At 61.4% G+C, this 15,663-nt stretch overlaps 2 protein-coding genes across 4 annotated transcripts; one reads left to right on the forward strand and one right to left on the reverse strand.

The window, feature by feature from the left end:
• Positions 1-491: 491 nt before the first annotated feature.
• Positions 492-11,171, reverse strand: FTSJ3 (FtsJ RNA 2'-O-methyltransferase 3). Of its 3 annotated transcripts, none has more exons than XM_071450967.1 (22): positions 11,012-11,171; positions 9,867-9,992; positions 9,682-9,787; positions 8,089-8,135; positions 7,869-7,948; positions 7,659-7,758; positions 7,209-7,403; positions 6,379-6,494; positions 5,775-5,879; positions 5,592-5,692; positions 5,405-5,485; positions 5,149-5,301; positions 4,763-4,898; positions 4,476-4,672; positions 4,253-4,376; positions 3,425-3,518; positions 2,991-3,147; positions 2,826-2,902; positions 2,526-2,622; positions 2,242-2,425; positions 1,514-1,608; positions 492-1,325 (listed from the first exon to the last, which is right to left on the reverse strand). In XM_071450967.1, the coding sequence occupies exons 2-22, from the start codon at positions 9,931-9,933 to the stop codon at positions 1,136-1,138; spliced, it is 2,502 nt and encodes an 833-aa protein (XP_071307068.1). In that variant the 5' UTR covers positions 9,934-9,992; positions 11,012-11,171; the 3' UTR covers positions 492-1,135. The 3 variants fall into 3 exon arrangements, with proteins under 3 accessions (XP_071307068.1, XP_071307069.1, XP_071307070.1); XM_071450968.1 differs by having other exon boundaries at positions 11,000-11,160; XM_071450969.1 differs by lacking the exons at positions 492-1,325; positions 2,526-2,622 and having other exon boundaries at positions 1,583-1,608.
• Positions 11,172-11,331: 160 nt separating this feature from the next.
• PSMC5 (proteasome 26S subunit, ATPase 5) lies at positions 11,332-15,650 on the forward strand. Its single transcript, XM_071450971.1, has 12 exons — positions 11,332-11,480; positions 11,894-11,965; positions 12,425-12,494; positions 12,846-12,943; positions 13,184-13,240; positions 13,333-13,563; positions 13,639-13,765; positions 14,573-14,763; positions 14,847-14,945; positions 15,038-15,148; positions 15,236-15,322; positions 15,541-15,650. Exons 1-12 carry the CDS (start codon positions 11,442-11,444, stop codon positions 15,592-15,594), a joined length of 1,236 nt encoding a protein of 411 aa, XP_071307072.1. The 5' UTR covers positions 11,332-11,441; the 3' UTR covers positions 15,595-15,650.
• The last annotated feature ends 13 nt before the right edge of the window (positions 15,651-15,663 follow it).

Below are 15,663 nucleotides of genomic sequence, written 5' to 3' on the forward strand. Positions count from 1 at the left end.
GTGGGCAGGAGGTGGCCCAGAGACCCTCCCAGCAGCACTGGCCCCCAGCAGGGCCCCTCTGGATGGAGCCCCAGCTCCCCCCAGGATCTGCAGCCAAGGGGCTCCTGCAGGCCCCAGGACACACATGGACTTGGCTGAGCAGCCACAGTGGGAACTGCACAGGGACACTCCCAGGTCACCTCCTGCCAACCCTGCATGGGGGCTCTGGGGTGCCAGCCCTGGCCTCTCCCCTCCCCACAGCACCTGAAGGGGACCCAGAGCTCCTCCCTCATGTCAGAGCTTCCCTGGCAGGTCCCCACCACCCCTCACCCCCCTGGGATCCACAGTGCCACCCCAGCCCCCTCCCCAGCACTGACACAATGCCAGTGTCACCCCCAGGGCCTTGGGGACACTGCAACCCCAGCACAAAGCAGTCAGGTGCCTCTTGGGGAGAAGCCAGGGCCTGGTGGACCCCAGCCCCTGACCCTAAATAAAACAATGCAGTCAAGCACTTCTTTACTCTTGGTCTTTCTTCTCCTTGAGGGAGAAAGGGGTGGGGACAGAGGGGACAGGGTGGCTGCTGTGGCCTGGGGAGCAGGTGAAGGCCAGGAGAGTCAATCCCTGTCAGACAAAGCTGGGAGGGCTCTGGAGGCATGAGCAGCTGTACAGAGCACAGCCAGCAGTGCCCTCTCTGCCTGTGACATGGCACCAGGGGACATGTGCAGCACGGGTCACCCAGGCACATGACACAGCCCTGGGCAGCCTCAGACAGGTCAAACTCTGCTGTCCTGAGCAGCTGCTCCGGGCAGAGCCACCACTGTTCTGCCACCTCAGTGACAAATCTGGCCCAGGGCTGTCCCCCAGAGCCACACTCTCCCTGGGGACAGCTGTGGATGCTCCTGTGATGTCCCCAGGGGCGTCACCCAGCAGAGCCAGCCTGGTGACACCTGGAGCTGTGACCAGGGGCTGGGGCCACAGCACTGGGGCCAAATGACCCCTCTGTGCCCAGGGGAGGGCACGAGGCACTGTCACAGCAAGGCACGGACTAAGCAAGGCGTGGCCAAGTCCCAGCCTGTCCCCAGGGCTCCTGAGGTGGCAGTGGGGCACAGGAGCCAGCCCCGTGCCCTGAGCAGAGTCCCTTGCAGCCACTCCCACCTCACTTGTGGCGCTTCTTCTTCTGCTCTTTGCGCTTCTGAGCCCTCACGTCCTTCTTGAGGCGGCTGTCGACCACCTTGAACTGGCCCTTGACGCCGGGGGGACGCCGCACCCGACGTCCCACGCCCTTCTTGGCCACCAGGTAGGTGACCTGGCGCTTCTCCTTGGCCAGCCCGGCCTTCTTGTAGATGCTGCAGCAGAAGGACAAAGGTCAGAGTGAGTTTGGGTGGGACAACACCGTGTCCCACCCCTCCTCTGGCTCTGCCACCCCCAGATCAGCCTGCCTGGGGACACAGAGCTGTCCCAGTGGCTGCAGGGACATGGCCCCAGTACAGCCCAGCCACAAAGGGATGAGCTGGATCCTGGCTTGGCCACTCACCGGCGCAGCTGGGCCACCTTCTCCCGCTCTGAGATGTCCACAGTGCTCACCACAGCCTCGGCCTTCTTCTTCATCTGCTCCAGCTTCTTCAGCATCTGGGGGACAGCCCGGGGGGACAGAGGGTCAGAGGAGGGACAGGGGGGTCAGAGGAGGGACAGGGGTTGGAGGAAGGATGGGGGATCAGAGGGGGTGGTCACAGGAGAGACAGGGGAATTGGAAGAGGAATGGGGAGGAGGTCAGAGGTGGGACAGGGGGGTCCGAGATGGGACAAGGGCGGGGGGGTCAGAAAAGGATAGGGAATCAGAGATGGGACAGGGGCATTGAGAAAGGGACAGGGAGGGTCAGAATAGGATGGGGAATCAGAGATGGGACACAGGGTCAGAGATGGGACAGGGTGTCAGAAAAGGATGGGGTATCAGAGATGGGACAGGGCATTGAAAAAGGGACAAAGGGATCAGAAAACGATGGGGTATCAGAGATGGGATGGGGGTCAGAAAAGGATGGGGAATCAGAGATGGGACACAGGGTCAGAGATGGGACGGGGGGGTCAGAAAAGGATGGGGAATCAGAGATGGGACAGGGGCATTGAGAAAGGGACAAGGTGGTCAGAAAAGGATGGGGAATCAGAGATGGGACAGGGGCATCAGAGGAAGAACAGGGGGGTGAGAGGGAGCACTGAGGCCCTGGGAGAGGAGCCAGGGCACCCCTGGGAGCCCACCCCCACTCACCCTCTTCTTCTTGCGGGCCTTGGCCTCTGCCACCTTCTTGATGGGCCGTGCGTTGATCTCCTTCCAGCGCTGCCGATAGGCCTCCACCGTCTGCCTGTCCACGGGCAGCTGCCGCCGCCGGTGCTGCCGCTCCTCCTCCGTGAACCACTCGGGCAGCTCCCCCTCCTCCTCGTTGTACGAGTACCTGGAGGGCCCAGGTGATGTGTGAGCAGGACATGGGGCCCCACTACACCTGTCCCTGCCAGGGAGCAAACCCTGCAGCCCCTGCAGCCCCCAGCTGGTACCTGTTGAAGGAGTCGTCGATGAGGTCCCGCCGGGCCTTTTTGGAGGAGACAATGACAGAGCCAAGGGCCAGGCCCTCTGCATCCAGGACTCTTTTCACTGTGGGACATGGCAAAGTTGGCCTGGCTGCAGCCCGAGAGGCAGGGAACAGCCCTGGGGAGCATGGTCTGTCCCTGTCCCCATCTCCTGTCCATCCCATGGGACCCCCAGGTCTGTCCCTTCCTCCTGTCCATCCCGAGGGACCCCCAGGTCTGTCCCTACCTCCTGTCCATCCCAAGACACCCCCATGGCCCCCCACTCACCTGGCTTCTCAATAGGCACCACCTCGAAGCCACAGGGCTCGACACGGCCCCGCTTCTTCCCCACTGGTGCCAGTGGCCTGTGGAGACAAGTGGGCAGGGCTGGGGTCCCTCAGCTCTCCAGGACTGTGGAGCTGAAGGGACACCCAGACCCCCCTCAGCCCTCACCTCTCATCCTCACTGCTGCTGTCATCATCATCACTGCTCTGCTCCTCTTTAGCTTCTTCACTGGCATCAGGAGCTGGGGCTGCTGCAGGGCTGGGCTCGGCTGGAGCCTCCTCCTGAGCCACCTTCTTCTTCTTCTGCCCTTTCTTGGTTGTTTTGTCTGGGAATGGGAAGCACTGGGTGAGACAGAGCCAAGGCAGACCTTCCTCTAGAGATCCTGCTCATTAACACAGCACTAATGACAGCTCATTAGTGACAGAGGCTGGGAACACCCTCTGGTCTGGTGGGAGGTGTTCCTGCCCATGGCCAGGCTTGGAACTCTTTGAGATCCTTTCCAACCCAAACCATTCCATGCTGCTGCTCAGGGCAGCATCCCCACTGAGGCTGGACCAGGGCCCCACAGTGAGCTGTGGGACTGTCCCTCTGTGTCCCCTCACCTCTGTGAGCCTCACGCTGCTTCTCAGCCAACATCTGGGCCTGGCCCAGCTCCAGCTCCTCGTCTGCATCATCCTCAATGCCAGCGAAGGCGTCCTGGCATGGGGAACAGTGGGGTCAGCTCCAGGGCAGGCCTGGAGAGGGGGGTCAGCCTCAGGGTAGGGGGGTCAGCCCCAGGGATGGGGATCAGCCCCAGGGATGGGGGATCAGCCCCAGGGATGGGAGGATCAGCTCCAGGGATGGGGGATCAGCCCCAGGGCAGGGGGATCAGCCCCAGGGCAGGGAGGATCAGCCCCAGGGCAGGGAGGATCAGCCCCAGGGATGGGAGGATCAGCCCCAGGGAAGGGGATCAGCCCCAGGGATGGGGGATCAGCCTCAGGGATGGGGATCAGCCCCAGGGATGGGGATCAGCCCCAGGGATGGGAGGATCAGCTCCAGGGATGGGAGGATCAGCCCCAGGGATGGGGGATCAGCCTCAGGGATGGGGATCAGCCCCAGGGATGGGAGGATCAGCTCCAGGGATGGGGGATCAGCCCCAGGGCAGGGGGATCAGCCCCAGGGCAGGGAGGATCAGCCCCAGGGATGGGGGATCAGCCTCAGGGATGGGGATCAGCCCCAGGGATGGGAGGATCAGCTCCAGGGATGGGAGGATCAGCTCCAGGGATGGGGATCAGCCCCAGGGATGTAGGATCAGCTCCAGGAATGGGGATCAGCCCCATGGCAGGGGGATCAGCCCCAGGGAGGGGTGGGGGTACCAGCCCCAGGGCAGTCCAGGGAAGCTGCTGGGGCTGAGGCTGCTCCATCATTCCTGCCCCACAAGTGGGACTCACCTTCCCAAACCACAGGCTGGTCTGTCGCTCCTCCAGCACCGACTTCTCCTCCAGGGGCACCAGCAGGGGATTTTCCACTTCCTGCCCTTCCTCCTCCTCTTCTTCCTTCTGCTTAAACTTTGTCCTGTGACCCGGAGCAGCAGGATCAGTGTCCCCAGCCCTGGCTGGGTCCTGGAGCTGCTCCCAGGGCAGCCCCAGCCCCAGGAGGTCTCTCCCCTCTCACCTCTTCCCCCGCTGCTCCCGCTGCAGCTTCCGCTGCCGGGCCTCGATCTCCAGCAGCTCCTCCGGGTCCAGGTCGCTGGCCAGGGACACATCATCCTCTTCATCGTGATCCGACACGTAAATGTCATCGTCCCCAGGGCTGATCTCCAGCAGGGCGTCAGCAGAGGCCATGTCCCCGCGGGACAGCTCATCCAGCAGCTGCAGCACAGCCCACAGAGTCACTCAAGTGACACAAGTGACAAGGCAGGCCCTGCCTCACCCCGCTGTGCCCAGGAGCTCCCCACCCACCGGGGTCCTGTGGATGCTCTTCAAGGAGAACATGCTGGTGTCACCATCGTCGGCGATGGACACTCCAGGCAGGTCCATCTTCAGCTCCACACGCTCCCGCTGCTTCCTCTGCTCCTTCAGGATCTTCTTCTTCTTCCTGCACGAGGCAAAGGAATGAGGCCACACCGTCCCCATCACACACAAACACCCCAGAGGCTCAGCCCCTGCCACCCCACTGGCTGCACCCTGTGAGGGGTGCCCTGTGCTGGGACAGCCTGGAACACCTGCCTGGAGGAGCAGAGGAGCCCAAGGACCCCAAACCCACAAATCCCCCCAGCAGAGGGACAGGTTGACACTGCCACCCTCTGTCTCCATGGCTGCCACTCCATCTCTCCTCCTCTTTGTACCTCTTCAGCTCTGCCAGCTCCTTGGCCTTCATCTCTGCCAAGGCCAGCTCCACCTCCTCTTGCTCCTTCTCCTCCTCAGCAGCTGCAGCTTTCGCCTCCATCTTCTCCTTCTTCTCCTCCTCCCTGCCCTCCTCCTCCTCACCGGAGCTTAAGCTGCCAAAAGGAAGGAGCTCAGAGGAGCTGTGCTGGGGACAGGCCACCCCAGCCTGGGGACAGCCCATCCCAGCCTGGGGACAGCCCTGCTCCCTGGCCTTACTTGATATCCAACTCCTTCGCCTGCTCCTTCAGCTTCTTGGCCAGGAAGCGCCGCAGCTTCGTCCTCCAGTTCAGCAGGGCCCTGGGTGGGGTGGCAGCTGTTAGGGCCAGCCAGCAGGCCCAGCTGAGGGTGTGGCTGTCCCCCAGGCCCAGCTGGGAGGTGTGGCTGTCCCAGTGTCCCCCAGCACCTGAGCTCCTTGCGGCCCAGCACTCGGATGTCCCTGCAGCACTGGCGCAGCTCCTCCGTGGTGGAGCTGTGATTCTCCAGCTCCCCATCCCCCAGGGTGATCTGGCACAGGAAAAGGGATGGAAATTGAAATCCCAGCCTCCCTTCCACAGGACAGGGACAGGGAGTCCTTGCAGGCACTCACCTCGTTGGCCTTGGAGAGGAAGTCCACGGGGTTGGCAGCCTTGAGGAAGTCCATGAGGGTGAAGCGGTGGTACAGGGTGGTGTCACCCTCGGCGTAGCCTTCGGCCTGGGGGGAAAAGGGGCTGTGGCAGCCAGGGCAGGGGACAGACAGACAGACAGCACCAGCCCTGAGCGGTGCATGGGGTCACCTAACTCATGTCTTGCTGCAGTGGCCACCTAAAAATGCCTGCAGGTTGTTCTCAAGGACTTTGGAAATTGTTTCCAACCTCAGCCTGACCTAAATCAAGTCACCAGCCCCAGCCCAGACACCAGAGCTGGCAATGGCACGCTTGTGCCAGCTCTGTGCTGAGCTGAGAGCACCTGACACAGATTTACTGTCCTAAAGCCACCTCAGAGAGCCACAAACTCTGTGCTCAACCCCTGTTGGGTTTAACTGACCCAGCCCCAACCTCACAATTCCCACTTCAGTGACTTTAGGGCTCCAAACCTCCCACAAACTGACTTTTCCAACACTTCCCATCCCAAAATCTTGCATTCTTCTGGACAATTTTAATTCTCACACCCTCTTTAGGCCCAATCCCGTCTGTGTCTGGGCTTGCTCATACCTTGGGCTTCTTTTTGCTGACCAGCTCACTGACAGACTTGGTGACAACCTCCACATCCTTGAAGGCATATTTGGGGTCAAAAAACTTGCTGTCAATTTTGTCTGGAGCCTGATAACCTGGGATGAAGGAATGAGAGCCATGAGAGACATTGCTCTGGGACAGAGAGATCAGAACCACCTAGAATGGAGGAATCAGAGCCATTCCTTCTGGGATGGAGGGATCAGAGCTATTTCTCTGGGGAGAGAGGGCTCAGAGCCATTCCACTGTCCCAGGAAGAATCAGAACCATCAAAACCATTCCTCCTAGGATGGAGGAATCCCAGCCAGGAGAACCATTCCTCCCAGGATGAAGGCATCAGAGTCACTACTGCTGGGATGGAGGGATCAGAGCCACCCAGAATGGAGGGATCAGAGCCACTCCTACTGGGATGGAGATCAGAGCCATCCAGAATGGAGGGATCAGAACCATTCCTGCTGGGATGAAGATCAGAGCCATCCAGAATGGAGGGATCAGAGCCACTCCTACCGGGATGGAGATCAGAGCCATCCAGAATGGAGGGATCAGAACCATTCCTGCTGGGATGGAGGGATCAGAGCCATCCAGAATGGAGGGATCAGAACCATTCCTGCTGGGATGGAGGAATCAGAGCTACTTCTCTGGGGGGAGAGAGCTCAGAGCCATTCCACTGTCCCAGGAAAAATTAAAACCATCAAAATCATTCCTCCTAGGATGGAGGGATCAGAACCACTCCTGCTGGGATGGAGGGATCAGAACCACCAGCAGGTTCTCCCAGCCCCATCCCAGCCCCTCCAGGCCCCCTGGCTGCTCACCCTGGCACACCACAAAGATCTCAGCAGACTCGTTGCGGGAGGCCTGGGGCTTGGTGGCCTGGACCTTCTGGAAGAACTGCTGGAAGATCCACATGAGGGGCTGGTAATCCCGGGAACGGAACACCTTGGTGATGAACCAGCCACCCTTGCACAGGAACTCACAGGCCAGCTTCAGGGCCATGAGGGTCAGGTTGGCTGCAGCAGGAGAGAACAGGGAATGAGAGAGTGAGGGAGTGACCCTTCCCTGGGAGGGCAGACAGGCTGGAATGGGTTTCCCAGAGAAGCTGTGGCTGCCCCATCCCCAAGGTTGGATGGGGCTTGGAGCAGCCTGTGACAAGGGAAGGTGTTCCTGCCCATGGCAGGGGTGGCTCTGGATGGGCTTTAAGGTCCCTCCCAAGCCACAGCAGCCCAGAACTCTCTAGCAGCAGTGAGCTGTCCCTCTGTCCCCACCCTGGGAGTAGGCATCGTGCACCCAGCTGGCTCCCACGTTGGGCGCTCCATCGTTCAGCACCACGTCCACCTTCCATGTCTGCAGCTCCTTGCGCAGGGCCTGTGGGACAGGGACACCCATTTGTCCCTCAGGAGGACCCCAGCCCACCCCCTGTGACCCCCCTGCCACCACAGGGACCTGCAGGGCCCCAGGTGACCCCGGAGCAGTACCTGGCGGCACTTCTCAGTGGTGATGTCCTCCTGCAGGGTCACCACGTTGGGAATGGGCTTGATGGGCACCAAATCCACCCCTGGTTGAAGAAACACAGCAAAGCCCCTCAGAAGGGGCTCCAGCCCATCCCAAGTGGCTTCCCCACCCAGCTCCCCCTTCTGCCAGGATCCCCTCTGTCTGTCACAGCCAGGGACCATCCCCAGCTCCTGCCAAACTCACCGATGATCAGGCTGGACACCGGCATGAACTTGGAGGCCACCTGGAGCCTGGGAAGAACAGAGAGGAGCAGAGCTGAGCATGGCCCCAGCAGAGCTCCCAGCCTGGCACTGTGCCCCCAGGAGCCCAGCAGAGCTCTCAGCTGGGCACTGTGCTCCCAGCAGAGCTCCCAGCCTGGCACTGTGCTCCCAGCAGAGCTCCCAGCCTGGCACTGTGCTCCCAGCAGAGCTCTCAGCTGGGCACTGTGCTCCCAGCAGAGCTCCCAGCCGGGCACTGTGCTGCCAGCAGAGCTCCCAGCCTGGCACTGTGCTCCCAGCAGAGCTCCCAGCCTGGCACTGTGCTCCTAGCAGAGCTCCCAGCCAGGCACTGTGCTCCCAGAGCCCAGCAGAGCTCCCAGCCTGGCACTGTGCTCCCAGCAGAGCTCCCAGCCTGGGCACTGTGCTCCCAGCAAAGCTCTCAGCTGGGCACTGTGCTCCCAGCAGAGCTCCCAGCAGAGCTCCCAGCCTGGCACTGTGCTCCTAGCAGAGCTCTCAGCCTGGCACTGTGCTCCCAGCAGAGCTCTCAGCCTGGCACTGTGCTCCCAGCAGAGCTCCCAGCCAGGCACTGTGCCCCCAGGAGCCCAGCAGAGCTCCCAGCCTGGCACTGTGCCCCCAGGGTTGGGCACAGAGCACAGGGACACCACCAGGCCAGCTGGTGGCACTGTGGTGGTGAGACATAAACTTTAAGGAATGTAGGGATTTTAGAGGAGTTGAGGTTTTAGTTAGAGATAAGCTTCATTGGAGGTAATTAAAATAAATGGGTAGGCCTTGATGAAGTTAAGAGTTAGTAGTTATAGTAGTTAACTAATAATTGATTGCTTGTCAGTAAGATGTTTGGTTAGCTGGGTTTGTAATGAAGAATACAGAAACTGATAAATGGCTTTTGGGAACATAAGACAATTGTGAACTCCTTTGTTCTGAAACCAATTGAAGATGGGGAATGGGAGTTCTACCAAGGGTTCATTTGTCATATTTGCATTGAAAAGGCAGAAAGGTCAAAATGAGGAAGACTTCATTTACTTCCTCATTTTGGGACCCCTCTCCATGAAAGGGACCACCGACCCATGTCAAGGAACAAACTATGCATGCTTAATAGCTTTTGAACTAATTACCATGGAAATGGGAAGTACCAAAGTTATGAATATGCATTTGCATTTTGGGTATTCAATATTTGTACAGATAAAAGGACTCTGTAATCACCTGTAAATTGCAGTGTGTATTTGAGAGTTATCACACAATAAACAAACACTTTCTAACTCTAAACTGTTAAACAGTTTTTGTCTGTCACAGTTGGATATCACTACTAGATCAATATCCATACTGGGAATGGGATGTACCAAAGTTATGAATGTGCATTTGTATTTTGGGTATTCAATATTTGTACAGATAAAAGGAGTCTGTAATCACCTGTAAATCACAGTGTGTATTTGGGAGTTATCCCACAATAAACACACTCTTTCTAACTCTAAACTGCTAGAGAGTCTTTGTCCATCCCAGTTGACATCAGTACTAGATCCATATCCATATTTCCAATAACTCAGAGGCCTGTCCCACTCACCAGCCGCCGGGGGCCGCACACAGGTCCAGCAGGGCCCGGGCCTTCTGCAGGAACTGGAATTTGCGATTGAGCTGCAGCAGCTTGAAGGAGGAGCGGGAGCGGAAGCCTGGGGGCAGCAGGAGGGTGGTTCTGGGGGTGCCCAGGGCTGCAGCGCCCCCATCCCCAGCGCCGGGCACGGCCCTCACCCGTCTCCTTGGCCAGGTGGTAGAACTTGTCCCGCCGGCTCTTGCCCAGTTTGCTTTTCTTGCCCATGGTGGTGCTGGGGTGGCCCCTGGAGGGGCTGGGATGTGCTGTCAGCTGAGGGCTCGGGCCTGGGGGGACACGGGGCTGAGGGGGGGCCTGGGGTCCCCGAGGAGCCCTGGCGTCTCTAAGTGTTCCTTCAGAGTCCTCCAGTGCCCCCTCCAGTGCCTGTCTCTCCAGCTCTCTGTCAGTAGTCCCCGTGATAACCCTCGGTGCCCCTCCAGCTCCTCCCTCACTGCCCTCCCAGTACCCTCCCAATGCCCCTCCAGTTCCTCTCCCAGAGCCCTCCCAATGCCCCTCCAGCTCCTCCCTCACTGCCTTCCCAGTGCCCCCCGCAGTGCCCGTCCAGTTCCTCCCTCACTGCCCTCCCAGTACCCTCCCAGTGTCCCTCTAGTTCCTCCCCCAGAGCCCTCCCAATGCCCCTCCAGTTCCTCCCCCAGTGCCCTCCCACCACCCCTCCAGCTCCTCCCTCACTGCCCTCCCAGTGCCCCCCAGTACCCTCCCAGTGCCCCTCCAGTTCCTCCCTCACTGCCCTCCCAGTACCCCCCCAGTACTCTCCCAGTACCCCCCACTGCCCTTCCAGATCCTCCTTCACTGCCCTCCCAGTGCTCCTCCAGTTCCTCCCTCACCGCCCCTCCAGTTTCTCTCCCAGTGCCCTCCCAATGCCCCTCCAGTTCCTCCCTCACCGCCTCCCCAGTACCCTCCCAGTGCCCCTCCAGTTCCTCTCCCAGTACCCTCCCAATGCGCCCCCAGTACACTCCAGTTCCTCCCTCACTGCCCTCCCAGTACCCTCCCAGTGCCCCTCCAGTTCCTCCCTCACTGCCCTCCCAGTACCCTCCCAGTGGCCCTCCAGTTCCTCCCTCACTGCCCTCCCAGTACCCTCCCAGTGCCCCTCCAGTTCCTCCCTCACTGCCCCCCAGCGCCCCCTCACCGCTCCCGCCATTGCTCCCTTAGGCCCACCCGCACCCGCTGCCCCCGCGGCGCATCCCGGCCCCGCTGTTCTCCTGAAGCCTCCGAACACCCGGACTCAAGGTCCCCCCGGGCCCTGACACCCCCGTACCCCCTTCCCCCGCCCGACCCCGATCCAGACCCTGATCCTGATCCTGATCCCGGTCCCGGTCCCGGTCCCGCCGCGTGCCCGCACCGCCTTCCCGGCGTGCCCTGCGCGCACACGCAACTTCCGCTTCCTCCTGCTCTGGCCGCCATTTTGGGAGTGGCGCGCCCCTCCTCCTCAGCCTGCGGACGGAAGAAGGAGAAGGATAGCGGGTCCCTCGGAGCTGCAGTGAACAACAACGGTCCCGCTCGGTGCCGCGATCACAACCGTGTCCGTCCCCTCGGTGCTTTACCCACGGTCACGTCACCTTTGACCGCTCCAAGATGGCAGCACAGTCCCGACATGAGTGACTGCGCATGCGCACTACACCGCCCGATGTTTTTCCGGAAGAGGAAGTGACGCCATCAAGCCGGGCGGCAGGGCCCGGGCAGCGGAAGGCGGCGGCCGCCATCTTTGTTGGGGCCCTATGCCGGCGGAGAAGATGGCGCTGGACGGGCCCGAGCAGGTGCGGGCGGGCCGGACCGGGCTGGGGGAACAGGCGGGGCTCGGGGAGGCACTCGGGGCGCTTCGGTCTGCCCCGGGCTGTGCTGCGGCCGGGGCTGCTCGGGGCCTGGCAGCAGCATGACTCGGCGGGTCTGGGGAAGGCGGCGGAGCCTGAGCGGCGGGACGGGACCGGGACCGGGACCGGGACCGGGACCGGGACCAGGACCGGGATCGGGAGACGGGAGCGGGATTGGGACCGGGACGGAACACCTTGGTGATGATCGGGAGACGGGGCACCGGGGACTGGGACCGGGATGGGAGGGCGAAAAGAGGAGCCAGGAGCCGGCCCGGCGGTGGTGATGGGGAAATCGGGTTAGGGAATTAAGGCCGGCGGGGTGCGGGGGGTGTCGATGGCGCTGAGCTCTGCTGTCCCAGATGGAGATGGACGACGGGAAGGGCGGCTCGGGGCTCCGGCAGTATTACCTGTCCAAGATCGAGGAGCTGCAGGTGAGCACAGCTGCGGGGGACACCAGGACCGTGTCACTGTGCTTCCGACCGGGATGGTGTGCCCGTGTCCCGGGGCTGTGGGCGGCCAGGACCCTCCCTGGGGGCTCTGGGGACACGGGCTGGGGCTGTGCTCTGAGCTGGAGGTTGCTCCTGTCCAGGTCCCTGTCCCAGCTGCCAGAGGGCAGGGATGGATGGGATATTGGGAATTGTTCCCTGTGAGGGTGGGCAGACCCTGGCACAGGGTGCCCAGAGCAGCTGGGGCTGCCCCTGGATCCCTGGCAGTGTCCAAGGCCAGGTGGGATGGGGCTTGGAGCAGCCTGGGACAGTGGAAGGTGTCCCTGCCATGGCAGGAGAGGGATGAGATGAGCTTTGAGATCTTTTCCAACACAAACCATTCCACAATTCCCTGTGCTGGGTGTGCCTGAGCCCGAGGCCTCTCAGCAGAGCCTTTTCCTGCAGCTCATCGTGAACGAGAAGAGCCAGAACCTGCGGCGGCTGCAGGCACAGAGGAACGAGCTCAACGCCAAGGGTAGGGGCTGCAGCTCCTCCTGCTCGTCTGGAGCTGGGCCTGGGAGCTCTGGCTTGGGCTTTGGAGGGTTCTGGGCTGGGCCTGGGGGTCTCTGGGGGGCTCTGGGCTGGGCTTTGGAGGGCTCTGGGCTGGGCTTTGGAGGGCTCTGGGCTGTGCCTGGGGGTCTTTGGGGGGCTCTGGGCTGGGCTTTGGGGACTCTAGGCTGGGCCTGGGAGGTCTGGCCTGGGCTTTGGTTGGTTCTGGGCTGGGCCTGTGGGCTGGGCTTTGGAGGGCTCTAGGCTGGGCCTGGGGGCTCTGGGCTGCGCCTTGGGGCTGCGGCTCCCAGGCTGGAGCTGAGCTGTCCCTCTGCAGTGCGGCTGCTGCGGGAGGAGCTGCAGCTGCTGCAGGAGCAGGGATCCTACGTGGGAGAGGTGGTGAGAGCCATGGACAAGAAGAAGGTGCTGGTCAAGGTACGACGTGACAGGGCTGCGCTGGGGACAGCCCCGTGTCCCCAGGGGATGGGACAGCTCGGGTATGTGGGGTGGGAGCTCCTTGTGCAGAGGAGCTTGTTGGGATGGCTCTCCTGGGCCTGGGGCTGCCCTGGGGTGTGCAGTGGGGTTGGAGCTCCTGGCTCCCCCCAGGCCTTGGGGATGTCCCTCAGCAGGGAATTCCCAGGGAAACAACTCCTGGGGGTCTTTGCTCCTTTACAGGTGCACCCAGAGGGGAAGTTCGTGGTGGATGTGGACAAGAACATCGACATCAATGATGTGAGTGCCCTAGGGCTGTGGGGGGACACCCCAGGGCCGGCAGGGACACCCCAGGGCTGGCAGGGACACTCCCCTGCGCGCTGTCCCCACAGGTGACCCCCAACTGCCGCGTGGCGCTGCGCAACGACAGCTACACCCTGCACAAGATCCTGCCCAACAAGGTGGACCCGCTGGTGTCCCTCATGATGGTGGAGAAGGTCCCAGACTCCACCTACGAGATGATCGGGGGCCTGGACAAGCAGATCAAGGAGATCAAGGAGGTCATCGAGCTGCCCGTGAAGCACCCGGAGCTCTTTGAGGCGCTGGGCATTGCCCAGCCTAAGGCAAGTTCTGCTCTGGGGGGCCCTGGGCTGGGCTGTGCCCCGGGCAGGCTCTGAGGGGCCCTGTGGCCGTTGCAGGGGGTGCTGCTCTACGGCCCCCCCGGCACGGGGAAGACGCTGCTGGCGCGGGCCGTGGCCCACCACACCGACTGCACCTTCATCCGCGTCTCGGGCTCCGAGCTGGTGCAGAAGTTCATCGGGGAAGGTACCGTGTCTGTGTCCCTCTATGAGCCTGTCAGGGCAGGTACCGTGTCTGTGTCCCTCTGTGTCCCTGTCAGGGCAGGTACCATGTCTGTGTCCCTCTGTGAACCTGTCAGGGACCCTCAGCCAGTCCTGAGTTGGCAGACAAGGGGGAGACACTCTCTGTGCCCCGAGGGTACTGAGGGCACCTGGGCTGGTCACCTTTGCAGCAGAAGAGACACCAGAGACATTAGTAGAAGATAAAGGGCTGACTCTTAGCAGGGGTTAATCCAAGGTTTTATTCCAGGAGTCCCAAAGGAACCCCTACACCTCAGGGGGCTCCTGCCAAGAGCCCCGGGAGACGTGCCAAGGTTACATTTAAAGAGAGGTGGAAACCCAAAGTAGATAACATTTTACCAACCAATGAGTGACCCTAAGGGATGGGTACTGGGGGATAGACATTTAGGACAGCGTTAATTTTCCTATTTAAATATAGGTTAGCCTATAGGCCAACCCTTGGCCTCTGGCTAATCACTCAAGGACCTGGACTGAAGCTTCTGGATGGAGGGGATTGGATGCTGAGTGATTGACAGAGAGCCAGGGTGGGGGTTTGGGGATGATCTCATCCAGGGAGAGGGATAACACAGGTAAAGGGAGGGGGGTACAGTCTGGGATAAACCATTTGGGAAAATATGGGGATACAAAAACAAAACTACCTCAAAGTACTACAAAGTATAAAAACACACTACAACAGTACTGGGGCGGCTCTGGGGCTCCTGGGGCTGCATGGGCTCGGTGCCAGGCTGTGCCAGGCTGAGCCCCGTGCCCGCAGGGGCCCGCATGGTGCGGGAGCTGTTTGTGATGGCGCGGGAGCACGCGCCCTCCATCATCTTCATGGACGAGATCGACTCCATCGGCTCCTCCCGCCTGGAGGGCGGCTCTGGCGGCGACAGCGAGGTGCAGCGCACCATGCTCGAGCTCCTCAACCAGCTCGACGGCTTCGAGGCCACCAAGAACATCAAGGTAGAGGGGCTGGCCCTGCCTGGGGTCCTGCCAGCCCTGCAGTGCCCGGGCTGGTGACAGCTGTGCCCCTGTCCCCTGTGCAGGTGATCATGGCCACCAACAGGATCGACATCCTGGACTCGGCCCTGCTGCGCCCCGGCCGCATCGACAGGAAAATCGAATTCCCCCCTCCCAATGAGGAGGTATCAGAGCCACCCCCTGCTGTCCCTGCTGTCCCCAACCTCTCCCTGGGAGCCATTCCCGGGCTCCAACCCTCCCTGTGCCCCTGCTCCAGGCCCGCCTGGACATCCTCAAGATCCACTCGCGGAAGATGAACCTGACCCGGGGCATCAACCTGCGGAAAATCGCGGAGCTGATGCCGGGGGCCTCGGGGGCTGAGGTGAAGGTGAGCTGGGGACTCTGGGGACATGGGGCTGCCACGGGGGCTGCCGTGGGGGGCACTGGCTGATGCTCTCCCCTCCTGTCCCCTCAGGGTGTGTGCACAGAGGCAGGGATGTATGCACTGAGGGAGAGGAGAGTGCACGTCACACAGGAGGACTTCGAGATGGCCGTGGCCAAGGTGGGTGCTAGAGCAGAGGTGACACTGGGGACACAAAGTGTCCTGGGTGGTGTTTGCCAGGAGCACAGACATGGGGGTTGCCACCCCGGGAGTGACATGGGAGAGGCTGCTGAGCCCTCCCTGTGCAGGGCTGTTGGGGTGGTCTTGGGGTGTTTTTGGGGTAATTAACACCCAATTTGGGCACTGAATGTTGGACCCACCCCTGTTCCCTCCCCCAGGTGATGCAGAAGGACAGTGAGAAGAACATGTCTATCAAGAAGCTGTGGAAGTAATGGTGAGGCTGGAGCTGCTCCCTCTGTGCTGTCAATAAAGAGCTGCTGTGGCCAGGCCTGGGTGCTGAG

This window comes from Agelaius tricolor, unplaced genomic scaffold (genome assembly GCF_023055355.1).
Source record: "Agelaius tricolor isolate 1412-34295 unplaced genomic scaffold, bAgeTri1.0.p SCAF_31, whole genome shotgun sequence".
NCBI lineage: Eukaryota > Metazoa > Chordata > Aves > Passeriformes > Icteridae > Agelaius > Agelaius tricolor.